Below are 15,536 nucleotides of genomic sequence, written 5' to 3' on the forward strand. Positions count from 1 at the left end.
TGTTACACCTTTATTTAACTAGGCAAGTCATTTAAGAACACATTCTTATTTTCAATGACGGCCTGGGAACGGTGGGTTAACTGCCTCGTTCAGGAGCAGAACGACAGATTTTTACCTTGTCAGCTCGGGGATTCGATCTTGCAACCTTCTGGTTACTAGTCCAAGAGCTCTAACCACCTGCCTTACATTGCCCTCCACAAGGAGCCTGAGTAAATGTAAATAATTATGTATAATTCTGCCTGCCTGTTATGCGAGTGCAGCAAGAAGCCATGGTAAATTGCTAGCTAGCATTAAACTTATCTTATAAAAAAAACAATCAATCTTAACATAATCACTAGTTAACTACACATGGTTGATGATATTACTAGTTTATCTAGCGTGTCCTGCGTTGCATATAATTGATGTGGTGCCTGTTATAATTTCTCATCGAATCACAACCTACTTCGCCAAACGGGTGATGATTTAACAAACGCATTCGCGAAAAAAGCACTGTCGTTGCACGAATGTACCTAACCATAAACATCAATGCCTTTCTTTAAAATCAATACACAAGTATATATTTTTTAACCTGCATATTTAATTAATACATGAATTTCTTTTAACTAGGGAAATTGTGTCACTTCTCTTGCGTTCCGTGCAAGCAGTCAGGGTATATGCAGCAGTTTTGGCCGCCTGGCTCGTTGTGAACTGTGTGAAGACCATTTATTCCTAACAAAGACCGTAATTAATTTGGCAGAATTATACATAATTTTTTACATTTACATTTAAGTCATTTAGCAGACGCTCTTATCCAGAGCGACTTACAAATTGGTGCATTCACCTTATGATAATTATGACATAACATTGAAGGTTGTGCAATGTAACAGCAATATGTAGACTTAGGGATGCAACCCGTTAGATAAAATACGGAACAGTTCCGTATTTCACTGAAAGAATAAACGTTTTGTTTTCAAAATGATAGGTCATTAGTATGGTCAAATCCGGAAACTAAGGCTCGTATTTCTGTGTGTTATGTTATAATTAAGTCTATGATTTGATATTTGATAGAGCAGTCTGACTGACTGAGCGGCAGCAGCAGGCTCATACGCATTCATTCAAACAGCACTTTTGTGCGTTTGCCAGCAGCTCTTCGCTGTGCTCAACTCCCGAGATTAGGCTGGTGTAACCGATGTGAAATGGCTAGCTAGTTAGCGGGGTGCGCGCTAATAGCGTTTCAATCGGTGACGTCACTCGCTCTGAGACCTTGAAGTAGCTGTTCCCCTTGCTCTGCAAGGGCCGCGGCTTTTGTGGAGCGATGGGTACCGATGCTTCGAGGGTGGCTGTTGTCGATGTGTGCCTTGGGCGAGGAGAGGGACGGAAGCTATACTGTTACACTGGCAATACTAAAGTGCCTATAAGAACATCCAATAGTGAAAGGTATATTAAATACAAATGGTATAGAGAGAGAAATAGTCCTAATAACTACAACCTAAAACTTCTTACCTGGGAATATTGAAGACTCATGTTAAAAGGAACCACCAGCTTTCATATGTTCTCATGTTCTGAGCAAGGAACTTAAACGTTTGCTTTTTTTTTTTTTTACATGTCAGATATTGCAGTTTTACTTTCTTCTCCAACACTTTGTTTTTGCATTATTTAAACCAAATTGAACATGTTTCATTATTTGAGGCTAAATAGATTTTATTGATGTATTAAGTTAAAATAAGTGTTCATTCAGTATTGTTGTAATTGTCATTATTACAAATAAATAAAAGCAGCAGATTAATCGGTATCGGCTTTTTTTGGGGTCCTCCAATAAACGGTATAAAAAAAATTAAAAATCATAATCGGTCGACCTCTAGTTAAGACAGTACATATTTTCGTAAATTATTTTATTCCAACATATTGACATCCAATTAGGGCACAGGCACAGCAGGGTCTTCATAGAACAGCAGCATAAAACATCAAGTTGGCAGTCTGGTTCACTATTAGGTGACTGAAGGGGCAAAGGACCACTCACCGGGAGATACTGGTGTAATTTCGTGCAAGACAGCTTAAATGGTGCGTTAAAGGGATACTTCAGGATTTTGCCGCAGAGGCCCATTATCTACTTCCAGAGTTCGATGAACTCGTGGATAAAAAATTGTGTCTGTCTAGTATGAAGGAAGTTAACATTGGTTTGCAAAACTACCTCTTAACTAGTGTTATCACAAGGGCTGCTAGCAGATGCCCATAGACTTCCTGCCATTGTTCTAATTATCCGAGTAGTAAGTTAAGCATGTGTTTCGTATCCGATTACCACTTTATCTTCATGTTAAGTCAAACATGCTCTACATACAAAGACATACGGCTGAAATGCATTCAAATAAATCCCTCGTCATTGCATTTACCCTCCCCTCCTTTCCCAGTTCACTCCCTTTCTTGACACCATTCTTGACATTGAGCGACTTGACGTGTTGCCATGACCTTATCCCCTGTGGAAACTGTGGCTCCCAGCATGGATGTGTGCAACATCAGCTAATCAGATTCATCTAATATCACCCCTTTTTCCATGAACTTCAGTTAATAGCCAGTCAGAAGAGCAGCTTGATATTGACTAAACCATACTGCCATGCTTGCCAAACTTGGATCACTTGACTTAAAACGCCCCTGGCCTACCTCTACCCCATCAACCCTCCTATACAGGCTTCTCTCAATGGCCATCATCGGTCAAGTCCTCTGGCCAGTACTGGTCCTGCATGTAGTGGTTTGAGGTAGCGGGGTCTGGGAGAGTGCCTGTGTCTCGGTCCGTCATTCTCTCTCGCATGTCCTGTTCCCACTCCCCCTCCACCAGTTTATACAGGTCCAAGGAAGCCAGAGCATCCTCCACTGAACTGTGGCCCCTCCTTCCAACCTGTCAGGGACAAGACAAAGACCACGTGACATCAGACTCAAAATGACAAACGCTAAACGCCAATGACCAACCCAACACAGTCAAAGACTATTAAGATATCCATCGATCTATTCAGATCCCTAACCTCAGACGCTTTTAAAAACATGGTCACCAAAACGCACCTAGCCATCTCTGGTTCGAGATGGCAGAGAGGAGCGCTCACCTGTATTTTCCTGTTTAGGAGGCTGTTGGCCAGGATCTTGAGTGAGACGCAGCGCTTTGTGGGGAAGCCAGCCAGTCGCCTGAGCAGACGCATACCACTTGTGTCCCTGATCATGTGACCTGGGTGGTTGAAATCCAAGGCCTGGAAGTCATTGTACAGAGCGTGGCCGATCACCACTTTCCCATCCAGTATTCCTAGTATCTGGACCAGGAAAGCAGACATAGTATTGGTGGCCATTATCAACAGGAACACACATACAAGACAAATAGGAATAATCAAAGTATTAAACAAATCATAAACAGCTTCAATTGCACATCTACTTTCCTTTGAGACCCTTGCTAAGTCCAGTTGGGCATTTTAGCATATTTCCAGGCAATATGTGATTCTACCGCTTGAATTGTTTTGTTTATTGGTAACTTTTTAGTGTACATGCAAACACATGTCTACATGTGTTTGTAATCTTTGGTCCAGAAGTCACAAACGAAATAATATTATTAAAAAGGCCAAAGAGTACCAGACAATCCTGTGATGATTAGGAGCTAGTTCTCTTCTTACCTCTGTCCTAGCCTTGGGGAAGGGCAGAGCGTTCTGTAAGTGGTGCCTCTGGATGCCACTCCAACGGGTCCTGTAGTCGGTCACAGCCTGGCACGGACGGATGTACTTGTCGTACAGGACATTGCCATGGTAATCTACCAAGCTGCAGCGTGCCAATTCACTAGTGCGCCCGGCGAGCCCTGTACCAACCATCTCGCAGTCCATTGCCACCACCGTGGTCGGGCACATGGTGAGGCAGGGAGAACTGCGTCCGCTAGCAGGAGGGCTGGCCTCAGACGAGAATCCACTGTCCACCTCCCATAGCTCACTCAGAGCGGCCCCAACCAGCTTTTTGCCTGCTGAAGTCTGCTGGTTGGAGACACGGTTGTCCCCAGAAGCAGCTATCGGTAAACCCTCTACTGTAGGGAGCAATGGCGGTCCAAATTTAGCAACATGAGTCCATGAGTCTGTGGTTTTTAGAGTGCCATCAACTTCTAGACACGTGTGTCTCGCAGGTAATTTGATATGTTTCACTCTTTGGAGAGTGTCCCGCGTTTTATTGTTTTCCTCTATCCTTTTTCTCTTATTGGAGATGTTATTCTTCTTTTGATGCTTCTTCCGTTCTCTGGCGTTCTCCACTGCACTGAGGAACATGGCTTTCCGGGATAAATATCTGTAGTTGTTGATAAGTCCCCAAGAATTGCTTTGGGTTTTGCTTCCAATTGAAGTCCATGCTTCAGACATTGCTCTTTCCATGTAGTATCACATCTGCAACATACCTTTTATTTATTTCATTGGCAAAAACGAACGAAAAGACAAAAGACTATAAGTTTAGTTATGTCACAATGGCTAGAACTAGCTACCTCAATTGAGAAAGCTCAACAAATTCATAACCAAAGAGTAGAAATGATGCCAAAGATAATGTGTCTAAATGTCACATCTGTCCGTGTTCCGGACCGCGTGTCACCAACGTGGCAAAAATCAAATGAACAATCAAAATGTCGAAAAAAATAACATACAGTAATTGCTTAGCTGTATGACATTGAGTAACCAAAACATTATGCTAACGAATTAATACATAAATGACCTAAAACATGCATACAGTACCTCTGCTGACACGTCCACCCATCCCGAACACTCGACTGAACAAGCCCAGGCAAGTTTTACTAACTTGGCACTGATTGGCTGGAACGCAAGTAAGCCCCGCCTTCGGCATTCGTTCTCAACTTTGATTGGACCATATAGTTAAACCAATCAGAGAAAAATATCAACTCGTGGCCTGATGTCATTTCACAGAATAACTTCCAGGTTAACAAAATGTGCTGAAAAAGTCCAAAAGATGTTGCCCTCATCTGGAGAGGAAGATCAGTTAATTCCAGCGTTCAAGTCTGATTCAAACCGATTGGAACACAGAGACATAGCCGCAGGAAGTAGGGGTACTGGGGATGCTGCAGCACCCCCCAAAAAAACAAACAAAAAACCCAATATTAATACAAAATATATATTTTAGGGCAAAAATATTGTTTCCCAATAGTAGTGCACTGGGCCTTTACAAGTCCTGTATTTTTATTAACCAGGCAAGTCAGTTATGAACAAATTCTTATTTACAATGACGGCCTAGTTTGCGCGAGTGGGTTAACTGCCTTGTTCAGGTACAGAACGACAGATTTTTACCTTGTCACCTCGGGGATTCGATTTAACAACCTTTCGGTTACTGGCCGAACGCTCTACCCACTTGGCTACCTGCCACCCCAAACTGTATTAGCAGTTCGATATAGCTGTCTGTAGAGGTTGAGTAGTACATTATACACACACACACACCATTCCACAAATCTTTAAAACGAATAACCTAATATTGAGATTATTTGTTTTTGCTGTTCTGCAAATAGGCTCCCGAGTGGCAAGTCAGGGTTTGGCTTGGGTAGGCAGTCATTGTAAAAACGAATTTGTTCTTAACTGACTTGTCTAGTTAAATGAAGATAAAATAAAAAAAATAGCATTTCAAAGTTTTAAAATGGTATATAAGTACAGTAAATGAGCTTCAACTGGTGGGTGTATTTCACCTTGTACTTTTCCATACCCTAAAACCACAGCCCCCCAACTAATTCCTGTGGCTATGCTCAAAGAATATTTCAAAATCTTATTTTTGGGGGTACTTAGTCAGGCCTCAACCCCTGGTACCATATGAACAAGACATGACAAAATGAGTAGAATTACAGGATATGAGCATTAAAACTGCAACATTTTCTCTTTGCTATCAAGAGTAGTGAACAGTCTGAGGTCACGACTTGCGAGATGGGGGTTTGTTACACCAATAAATGACAATATTAATCCAGACCTTTGCCACCTAGGAAATGTGTGACAGGACCTTCTCATATAGTGCTCAAGTACCCCTGCTCTTAACCATTCAGGTGCTCAATTTAGGAATCAGTGGTCACAGCAGAACTTCACACCTCTGCTCGAAAATCAATGACATTGCACTGCAACATCTGCAAAGCACAAACTGTTTTCACAAGAGGAAAATAAACCATTACACTTGACTTTGTTGCAAAAGACTGCACACGTCATCTCTGGAAATTGCCTCTCACAATCAAGGCCGGTTTCCTGGAAACAGAATAAGCCTATTCCTGGACTAAAACACCCTTTCAATAGAGTATCTCCATGGAGCATGCTTTTAGGTCAAGGAGTAAGCTATAAAAACACTCCCATTAAAAGTGCAACATTTTTCTATAGAATGGTCCCCTGTGGTTTTGAAGAATATGTTTTAGATCCTAATTACCATAAAATTCCTCAAGGAATTATATATTTTTTCTATTCTACTACTAGGGTCATACACAGCTTGATAATGTTCTATACACCCGACTCAAAACATATACATTTCTCCATAAATTCAAATAAAAACATGCATTTTGTTTTTGTGGGCCTTTTATTCCCAATCCTTCCAAAATGTAGTTAAAAAAAAATAAAAAATACCATAACCACCCCGCTTTCAGAAAAAACTAAACAATAGACTGGAAATTGGTCTCAAACCAAAGTGCAGAGGTACAGACCAGGGGAAATAATCTCAATTTCAAAACTGTCCCTCTTTCCACACATAAAAAAAAAAAGAAAATCAGGCAGACCCTGGCCACCACCACCTTCCAGTGTTCCCAGAGCAGCAGGACCCAAGGGAGGGTTCAGAGCATTCTGTAGTTCACTAAAGATTGGAATAGAATGTAGTTCTGTCAGTGATTCCCGCCTCGGAATGTTGGCTCCAGTTGAGCTTCTATAGCTCGATCTGAATATTCTTGGACTTCTCTTCTTGAGCCACCAGAGGGTTGGTGGCCTCCCTCTTCAGGTAGGAGATAAAGTCACTGACCTCGCGAGCACCCTGAAAAAAAACACATCATGCCAGGTAAGCTGCTGCATCAACGTGAGACAATGAGGTTTAAGTGGGAGTACCCTTTGAGTCTTACATGAGCCAGATATTATAACCCAAGCCGTATATGTTATGTATACTCGGGACGAACCTCATATTTCTTTGGGCTCATTTTCTGTCCAGCTGGAGCAAAGAAGATGGTGGGGAATCTGAAACAGTGGGGAGGGGGGGGACATGAAGATCAGGGTGTAACACAGACAGGACTTGTTTGACATGTAGGTCCTGTGTGTGTCAAGCACTTTCCAAATAGTTATGGACTTATCACTCACCCCCTGACTTCGTATTGAGATGGGACATCATTAGCTGTGGCATCCATCTTTGCGATGACAATGTTGGGATCACTGGACAGCTGTGAGGTAGGGGAGGGAAAGGGTTAGTTTCACGTGCCAATGTAGAATGGCCATGACATAGTCAAGAAGATTTTAAAAAAATCAGTAGCCCTTACCTTCTCTCCCAGCTCTTTCCACTTGGGCTCCAGGCTCTTGCAGTGGCCGCACCACGGGGCGTAGAACTCAATCAGCACGTCCTTTTCCTCGTTGTTCACAATGGCGTCAAAGTTCTCAGCCACCACAGTCTGGAGAACAACAGAGGAGGATTTTATATATATATATATATTTTTTTTTTTAAAAAGGTTGGCCTTGGTGAGAATGGTTTACACAGACAAACCTTGAGAATACGCCATTTAAAAAAAACCTAGGCCCTCCCCCAACACACTCCTCTCATTGGAAATCATTGAGTTGCTGTGTTTTCCCCCCCGGTTTGGGAGCACCCTTAACCACTTGCAATTTCAGTCTCAAGTGCTGACTCACCTTGACGGGGCCATCGTTGTTCTCAGGGCTGGGCTCAGACTTAAGGTAACGCTTCAGCTTGCCGTCAAAGTAGTCCTGCAGGAAACGCTCCAGGGCCTTGCCGTCACGTCTGTGGAAAACCAAGACAATGGACTGAATCAGTAGGGAATAGCACGTGGGGAAATAAAACCCAGACACAGGACGTTTCTACTTCTACAGAGGTCATCAAGACCCATTAGTGCTTCTATACTGAGTGGAAAGTGTACATGATATCCTTTGCTGCAGAGTTTAAATGTCACAAATTTGGCTCCAAAAGCCCCAAGTGCTTTTTTAACATTCTTCAAGGGACGCTTGAAATGTTAATGAGTTCAATGGCAGGTTGTACCCACTGTTACGTGAAGGTGATGAGTGCATGTAAGTGAATTCCCCAAGTAAATTACAGGTAGCACTTGTATGATCAATAAACTCATAACCACTAAATCATGAACCAGTGTCATTTTAGAGCTGGAACGATAAACCGAAAATTACAGACACTCACATTGTTTTCCTCTTATCAAAGCATTTTGGCTTACATTGGTCATTTTGCTACACAACGTTCCTGTAGATTGTTCTAGAACCATTATTTGGTCAACAGTAATAGCCTATGCATTATGTTGCCTGCTATGAAAGTATCTACCCGTCAGCTGCTGACGCTCACTCCCTCTCCTAACTGTGCACAAAGACGAGGGAGCGATGCATTTTGAGAACCACAAGCATACAGTGACTTCAAAAAGGTATTCACACCCCTTGATTTTTTTCCACATTTTGGTGTTACAAAGTGGGATTAAAAATGGATTTAGTCATTTGTCAACGATCAACACAAAATACTCATGTCAAAGTGGAAGAAAATGAAAAGAAAAGAAAAATACAATTGATTGCATAAATATTCAACCCCTGAATTAATGCATGTTAGAATCATCTTTGACAGTGATTACAGCAGTATGTCTCTAAGAGCTTTCCACACCTGGATTATGCAACATTTGCTCATTATTCTTTTCAAAATTCAATCCCTGTCAAATTGGTTGTTGATCATTGCTAGACAACCATTTCTCAGGTCTTGCCATAGATTGACTTAAATCTGCTTGAAAATCTAACTCAGCCACTCAGGAACATTCATGGTCCTCTTGGTAAGCAACTCCAGTGTAGATTTAGCCTTGTGTTTTAGGTTATTGTCCTGCTGAAAGGTGAATTAATCACCCAGTGTCTGGTGGAAAGCAAACTGAACCAGGTTTTCCTCTAGGATTTTGCCTGTGCTTAGCTCCATTTCATTTGTGTTTTATCCTGAAAAACTCCCCAGTCCTTAATGATTACAGGCACACCAACATGATGCAGCCACCACTATGCTGGGAAATATGGAGGGGTACTCAGTAATGTGCTGTAGCAGATGTTCCCCAAACATAACACTCTGTATTCAGGACAAAAAGTTAATTGTTTGCCACATTTTTTCAGTATTACTTTAGTGCCTTTTTCTGTAAAGGCTTCCTTCTTTTCACTCTGTCATTTAGGTTAGTATTGTGGAGTAACTACAATGTGTATCCATCCACAGTTTTCTCCTATCACAGCCATTAAACTCTAACGGTTTTAAAGTCACCATTGGCCTCATGGTGAAATCTCTGAGCGGTTTCCTTCCGCGTCGGCAACTTAGGAAGGACGCCTGTATCTTTGTAGTGACTGGGTGGGTGTATTGATGCACCATCCAAAGTGTAATTATCAACTTTACCATGCTCAAAGGGATATTTAATATCTGCTTTTCTTATTTTTACACATCTACCAATAGGTCCATTTCTTTGCGAGGCATTGGAAAGCCTCCCAGGTTTTTGTGGTTGAAATTCACTGCTCAACTGAGGGACCTTACAAATAATTATATGTGTAGGGTACAAAGATGAGGTAGTCATTCAAAAATCATGTTAAACACTATTATTGCACACAGAATGAGTTCATTCAACTTAGGTGACTCAAGGAAATGTATAATTCCACTTCGTGGGGTGTTGTGTGTAGGCAAGTGACAAAACGCCCAATTTAATCAACTTAAAAATTCAGGCTGCAACAACAAAACATGGAAAAAGTCAAGGGGGTGTGAATACTTTGAAGGCATTGTATGACCGTTGCTCAAAATGCTATTGCGGGAAAAAGACAGAAAAACTAGTGAGGAGTGTAACAGCTTTCCGAGAGTACATCAGACACGCCTCACCTCATAATACTGATTTCATGGCGCCACTTTACAGCCGGAGTAGGCTGTAGCGTGGTATGGTTTTGATGTGCCGCGGAGCACACCGTTCGCAGTGAATAGCCCTGCATCAAGTAGCCTAGGCCTAGCACTGGACAATTTTTTTGTAAGACATTAGCCAACATTTACTGATAGAGTCATAAATTAAGCAACAATAGCATATTTTAGATTTAGCAATCTAGCTAAGTGTTTTGAGTTCCCACTTCCTCAGGTGGTCAATAAAATACAGCCTTTAGGCCAATGTGCACAGAGGTCAGCAAATTCTCTGAGGAGCGAAAAATACATCTGATAATTCTGGACCCTATTTTGACAGGTTGCACATAAAAATAACAATGATGCATTTCCTGATGAAAGAGTTTACTTTTTTCAATCATAGGCTACCATCTCAGTTGTCTTGGCACTGGGAAAAAAATAATTCTAGAGCCCTGCCACTTGTAATGTAAAGCAACTGTCAGTTAAATGTTTTTATGGTATTTGTTGTTATCGAGCAAAAGTTACATTTATCGCGATATAACTTTGTCCATAACACCCAGCTCTAGCACTTCCCCCTCAAAAAATCATCATAATTTATCGCATTTGTGTCTATAACGTCCAGTTCTACGTCACCCTAACTTAAGGGATACCTTGTCCGAAGTGCCATTTTGAGTTGCATGGTGAGTGACACTTACGAGAACTCCTCGGCCATGACGTATTTGTCTCCCTTGGCAGTGCGGATGCCGACCACGGGCAGCTCTCCGGAGCTGGCGTCCAGGCCCATCTCAGAGATGTCGTGGCTGAAGCTGTTCTTGCTGGCCACAGCAAAGTTCAGCGTTTTCCCCTGGTCCAGGAAGCTCTTGGCCACCTTCATTACCCTATAGACAGCGAGAGTTGGGTTCATACAACAATGCTTTGGAACATTTTGTCATGGATCCCAAAGAGTCCACTTGTATGCAAATCTCCACTGAACATGCTTTTCCCCCCATTAGTGTCCAGGAAACCGGCATTCAGAGTACACAAAATGAGGCACAAGTTTAGTCTTGGGGACTGACAGCTAGAGAAAATACACTAAGGCACACAAAGGAGGTTCCCTCCTGGGAATAATGGAATAATAATGGAATAAATAAATAAATAATAATGGAATAAGTGTTATTTATTAGGGACCCTACCGGTTCCTCCAGTAGTTGGAGCCTTTGGGGTTCTTCTCATAGTCCACATCATAGTAGGCCACCAGCAGGTCCTTGTCCTTCATTTGGTCCTTATTGTCATCAGTCATGTGGGGGCACATTCCAAAGCTAATGGAGAAAAAAAGGAAAAAAATAAGAAAACAAATCCGTGTAAGAGGTACAACTCGTTTCATTAATGTCAGCATCCAAAATGCAGTGTAAAAGAGGTACAACTTGTTAAAAATATGTCACCATCTCATCCATCTTGACTGTGGGATTGAGGATTTTTTTTTAAATAAAAAGGCTGCTCTTCACAGAGAAATTGGTCTTAGCTGGCCCATGCATCTCCCAAGAATTCATTAAACACACCAACAAATCCATTCAAACTGTCAACGCTTTTTTACTGCTGGCAACATAAACATTTTGAGGTGGTAAAACTCACATGTTGTCCTGGATAAACTTCTTGATCATGGCGTTGGTGAACTTGTCCTCACTGAACTTGATAACGCTCTCTTCAAATTTGTTGCTGAGGCGTGCTGGACGAAACAGAATGATTCCCCTGCAATAAAACAGAACACAAGCAGTCAGATCGGGACAACAAGTAAGGACACTCAAACATGGTTTATGAACTGATACACAAAACGACACCGGATTCAGAACTTTGAGTTTTACCAATATGAATTATACATAATTCTTGCAACAAATGGAGAATGAATATATATATATATATATATATATAACACAAGCATCGCAGCTCTGCAGATTTTGCTGTGAAGAGACAGAATCATTAGATCATTTGTTTCGTCCATATGTAGCTTGTTTTTGGTCACAGGTTCAGGAATGGCTGAACAATTACAACAATTACCTGGAGCAAACTCTACAAATAGCACTGCTGGATGATTTGGAAAGTCATAGTCAATCGATCAATTATACTCATAGCAAAAATTGTTCCATTTAATTTACAATCTGTAGAAACTATGCGACTAGAAAGGTTCAGAACTTTAGTGAAACATCACAGCTGATTAATATATAGCAAATAATCTGGATGGTATTCAGAGATAGGAGGGGTTGAGGGTAGCTGAAGGATGAGACTAAAAACAAACAAAATAACTAATGTTGGATTCTGAGAATATGATATATACTTATTCATGTCACTGAGGGAGAGAGGGTAATGTATAACGTTTACATGATATCAGGTATCCTATTGAAATATTGAGTGCAGGGAAGCGATCACGTGGCAGGCATTGATAAGGGGAGAGAGCCATGGATTAGTGATGGGGGGGTGGGGGGTGAGGGGGGGGGTTTGAGATCAGGTCAGGTCACGTTAAGGGAGAAATAAAAGTTAATGGCCCATACCACTTAGTGTCCTGCCTAGCAGTAAAGACAATGTTTGTACAGATGTGTAAGTGGACACTCAGCCTAGGAGGAAGGGTTAAATATCAGTGCTTGTGTGAAAAGGTTTTTGTCTAATACAGCTGTATTGATCCTCTGGGAAGAATAAACTTGGTTGAGCTTTCAAAGTGTCCGTTGAGTTTTTACTCTGGAAATTAGAACCTAACACTGTAAAATATAGTGTTTGTAAAATGAATATAGTATGTATGAGCTGGAAGTAGAAGCCTAAGTGTTGTTGTTCATTAGTTTACTCCAACTAGGGGAGGGGTGGTAGGGTTAGGGAAATATAATAAACACAAATATGGGGAATTGGAAATTATACAGACAATTACATTGATAGAAGCCACAATCTATCTGCAATATTAAAGCTGGTCTACCCTTGAGGCAAGTGGAGAAAACGCAATGTTAAGAGGAGCACTCACTCTCCCTCCACACCATTTTTCTGGAGAAGCTCCCCAGAGTTGGTGTGTGCAAAGCGGAAGGACTCTCGGAGGGCACTGGCCGACTTAAGGAACTCTGCTTGGGCTGGGCTTCCACCGTCAGCAAAGAAACCTGGACAGGACAGACAGGAAATAAGCCATACAGTCAAATATGATTGACAACAAAGGTAAAAGTAGAAAAACTTAACTCTGTCATTTAGTTTTGTTTATTTATGCAGAGGTCAACTTCCAAAGGCCATACCTACCCACAACACTTGCGTCACGGTCTCCGACATACTTCGTAAAATCTGCCTCAGTCTTGAGCTCTATGGAAGATGGGCCAGCCTGCTTCTTTAGATGGCTCACAATCCCATCTGACAGAGAGAGAGACCATTGAAATACCTGGTCAAAACATGCAATAGGTGGATGACAGGCAGTTATTATGCTTTTGTATCTAAGCGCATCAGGTCAAGACACGGCATGTTCAGTCCAAATACCTGCAGTTCTGGGCCCATCGTAGGCACCGGCATCCTCTCCATCTTTGAAGATCTTCAGTGTTGGGTAACCGCTAACTCCGTACTTCTGGCACACATTGTTTTGGACCGTGCAGTCGACCTAAAGCACAATGACAGGTGGCCATTACTTTGTGAACGTGACAAAGAGCACAAACTAGGTGACTAACTCAGTTTATAAACCTTGTAGACATGGCTGCCTTTACAGGAGTATGGGGATTTCACACAACCGGTTGTAATCCAAAGGTAACATTTTAATGTACAAACGGTAGGTGCATTAAGTGACTAAAGTACCTTGGCCAATGCGACAATGCCTTTCAGACGTGTTGCTGCCACCTCAAACTCCGGAGCTAGTCGTTTACAATGGCCACACCTAAGGGACACACAAGTGAGGTAAACTGAGATCAGTAAAACAATAAAAGCTTGACCCTTATGTTGCCGTTAATAATCCATTCAGACCTTAGTTTGAAATCTAGAGAGGTGGGCTTTAAATGCAGGTGGAATTTGATACCACCGTGATGGATGGGTGTAAATTGAAGTTTAAATAAATGGAGCCGCAATGTTGAGGAAAAAGGAAAACCACTATTGCTGGAAAATACAAATCTGTGAATTACGTTATCAAAATCTTAACTATGGTTCTGATCATCCGAGGAAGTCTTGCTCAAGTTTGACAGCATTGAACTACCTGCTAACTGTTCTGGGGACCAATCAGGAGTAGCCACCAAAACTTCACTGGCCAATCATAAGGTTACAAAAGTGGTATCCCAAGCCTGCAGTTAGGTGATTTTAAACCCATTTTAGCTCGCTTATAGCCTCCAAGTTAAGTTTGAGAGGTAAACAAGTTAAATTTGAGGAAACTCATGATCAACCTGAAACTCGACGAAATAAAATTCAATTTTCTATTATATGAAACATTGTGGCTTGCCAGGCCAAATCCAAAGTAGCCAACTTAGTTACATACTAGCCATGTCCATTCTGAGACACCCAGCTAGCTAGTATAACGTGATATTTGATAACGAGCAACGCTATGTAGCTAGCAAAGTGTATGTAAGAAATAAGCAGAAATGGGTCACTATGGCTAGGCTGTGGCCAATTTGACATTCACTTCTTAACTTGCTAACAAATGTTGTGAGCTAACAATTAAGTAGGTAACGTTAGAAAAGTGTTTGTTTCCTCAACTAGCTAACGTTAATACATATAGTTAGCTAGTAGCTAGTTAACAGTTAGTTGACAGACAGAAAGTCAACTATTCAATTCTATAGAGTATTAACTTTTTTTTAACGTATTGCTCTTGCGCGAGTTACTGGACAGTAGAGCTAGCTAGCTAACAGTGTCTGTTCACTGGAGACAAACTTGTAACAATTTAGCCTCAGAATGTAGTTAGCTATGCGTTTCTGTAGACCTTACCACGGCGCAAAGAATTCCACTAGAATCATCCCGTGATCTCCAATTTTACTGTCGAAATCATCATCAGAGAACTCTATCACATCACTCGCCCGGGCAGCCCCGGCGAGAACAATGAAGAAAAACAACTTCAACATTGCAAAACGTGCCGAAAGAGGAGCAAATTAAAAAAAGTCAAGCCGGTTTTTCCGAAACCCTCCTAATGTGATAATGTGCTAGGTCCAATGTTGGAGGCACTGTTCGGAAAAAGAAAGAGAAAGGGAAAGGGCTATTAGTGGAGACGGTAAGGATGTGAGTTACTGGGCTTCTGAACAAAGTGTGGCGTCTCACCATTGGATTTTGAACAGCGTCATACTGTCTGAATCAGCCAATAAGAGCCAGGCACACATGATTTCCTTGTTCACTACCAATCCCCTTTCATTTCTTTATCATACTTAAATCGCAAAAAAATGATACTGATGATATTGATCACAAGAGTTCAATTCATCTAAATACACAGCACAACAAACGTTATTTGTTGTGGGAAAAATATAAAATCACAGATATTAAAATAGTATGTGTTATAATGTTCATTGCTTATTCATTAC

General features: G+C 41.5%; 2 protein-coding genes across 3 annotated transcripts; both read right to left on the bottom strand.

Moving 5' to 3' along the window:
- Positions 1 to 1,856: 1,856 nt before the first annotated feature.
- isg20 (interferon stimulated exonuclease gene) lies at positions 1,857 to 6,232 on the bottom strand. Of its 2 annotated transcripts, none has more exons than XM_014124075.2 (4): positions 4,716 to 6,232; positions 3,630 to 4,387; positions 3,075 to 3,275; positions 1,857 to 2,872 (listed from the first exon to the last, which is right to left on the bottom strand). In XM_014124075.2, the coding sequence occupies exons 2-4, from the start codon at positions 4,362 to 4,364 to the stop codon at positions 2,672 to 2,674; spliced, it is 1,137 nt and encodes a 378-aa protein (XP_013979550.1). In that variant the 5' UTR covers positions 4,365 to 4,387; positions 4,716 to 6,232; the 3' UTR covers positions 1,857 to 2,671.
- Positions 6,233 to 6,873: 641 nt separating this feature from the next.
- Positions 6,874 to 15,107, bottom strand: pdia3 (protein disulfide isomerase family A, member 3). Its single transcript, NM_001168519.1, is given in 13 exon segments — positions 6,874 to 6,978; positions 7,118 to 7,175; positions 7,296 to 7,375; positions 7,472 to 7,600; positions 7,836 to 7,944; positions 10,749 to 10,931; positions 11,226 to 11,351; positions 11,665 to 11,781; positions 13,037 to 13,166; positions 13,300 to 13,407; positions 13,531 to 13,648; positions 13,840 to 13,918; positions 14,953 to 15,107. Coding segments are annotated over 13 exon segments (1,476 nt in total). The 5' UTR covers positions 15,087 to 15,107.
- Between the last annotated feature and the right edge of the window lie 429 nt (positions 15,108 to 15,536).

Source organism: Salmo salar, chromosome ssa10 (assembly GCF_905237065.1).
Source record: "Salmo salar chromosome ssa10, Ssal_v3.1, whole genome shotgun sequence".
Classification (NCBI taxonomy): domain Eukaryota; kingdom Metazoa; phylum Chordata; class Actinopteri; order Salmoniformes; family Salmonidae; genus Salmo; species Salmo salar.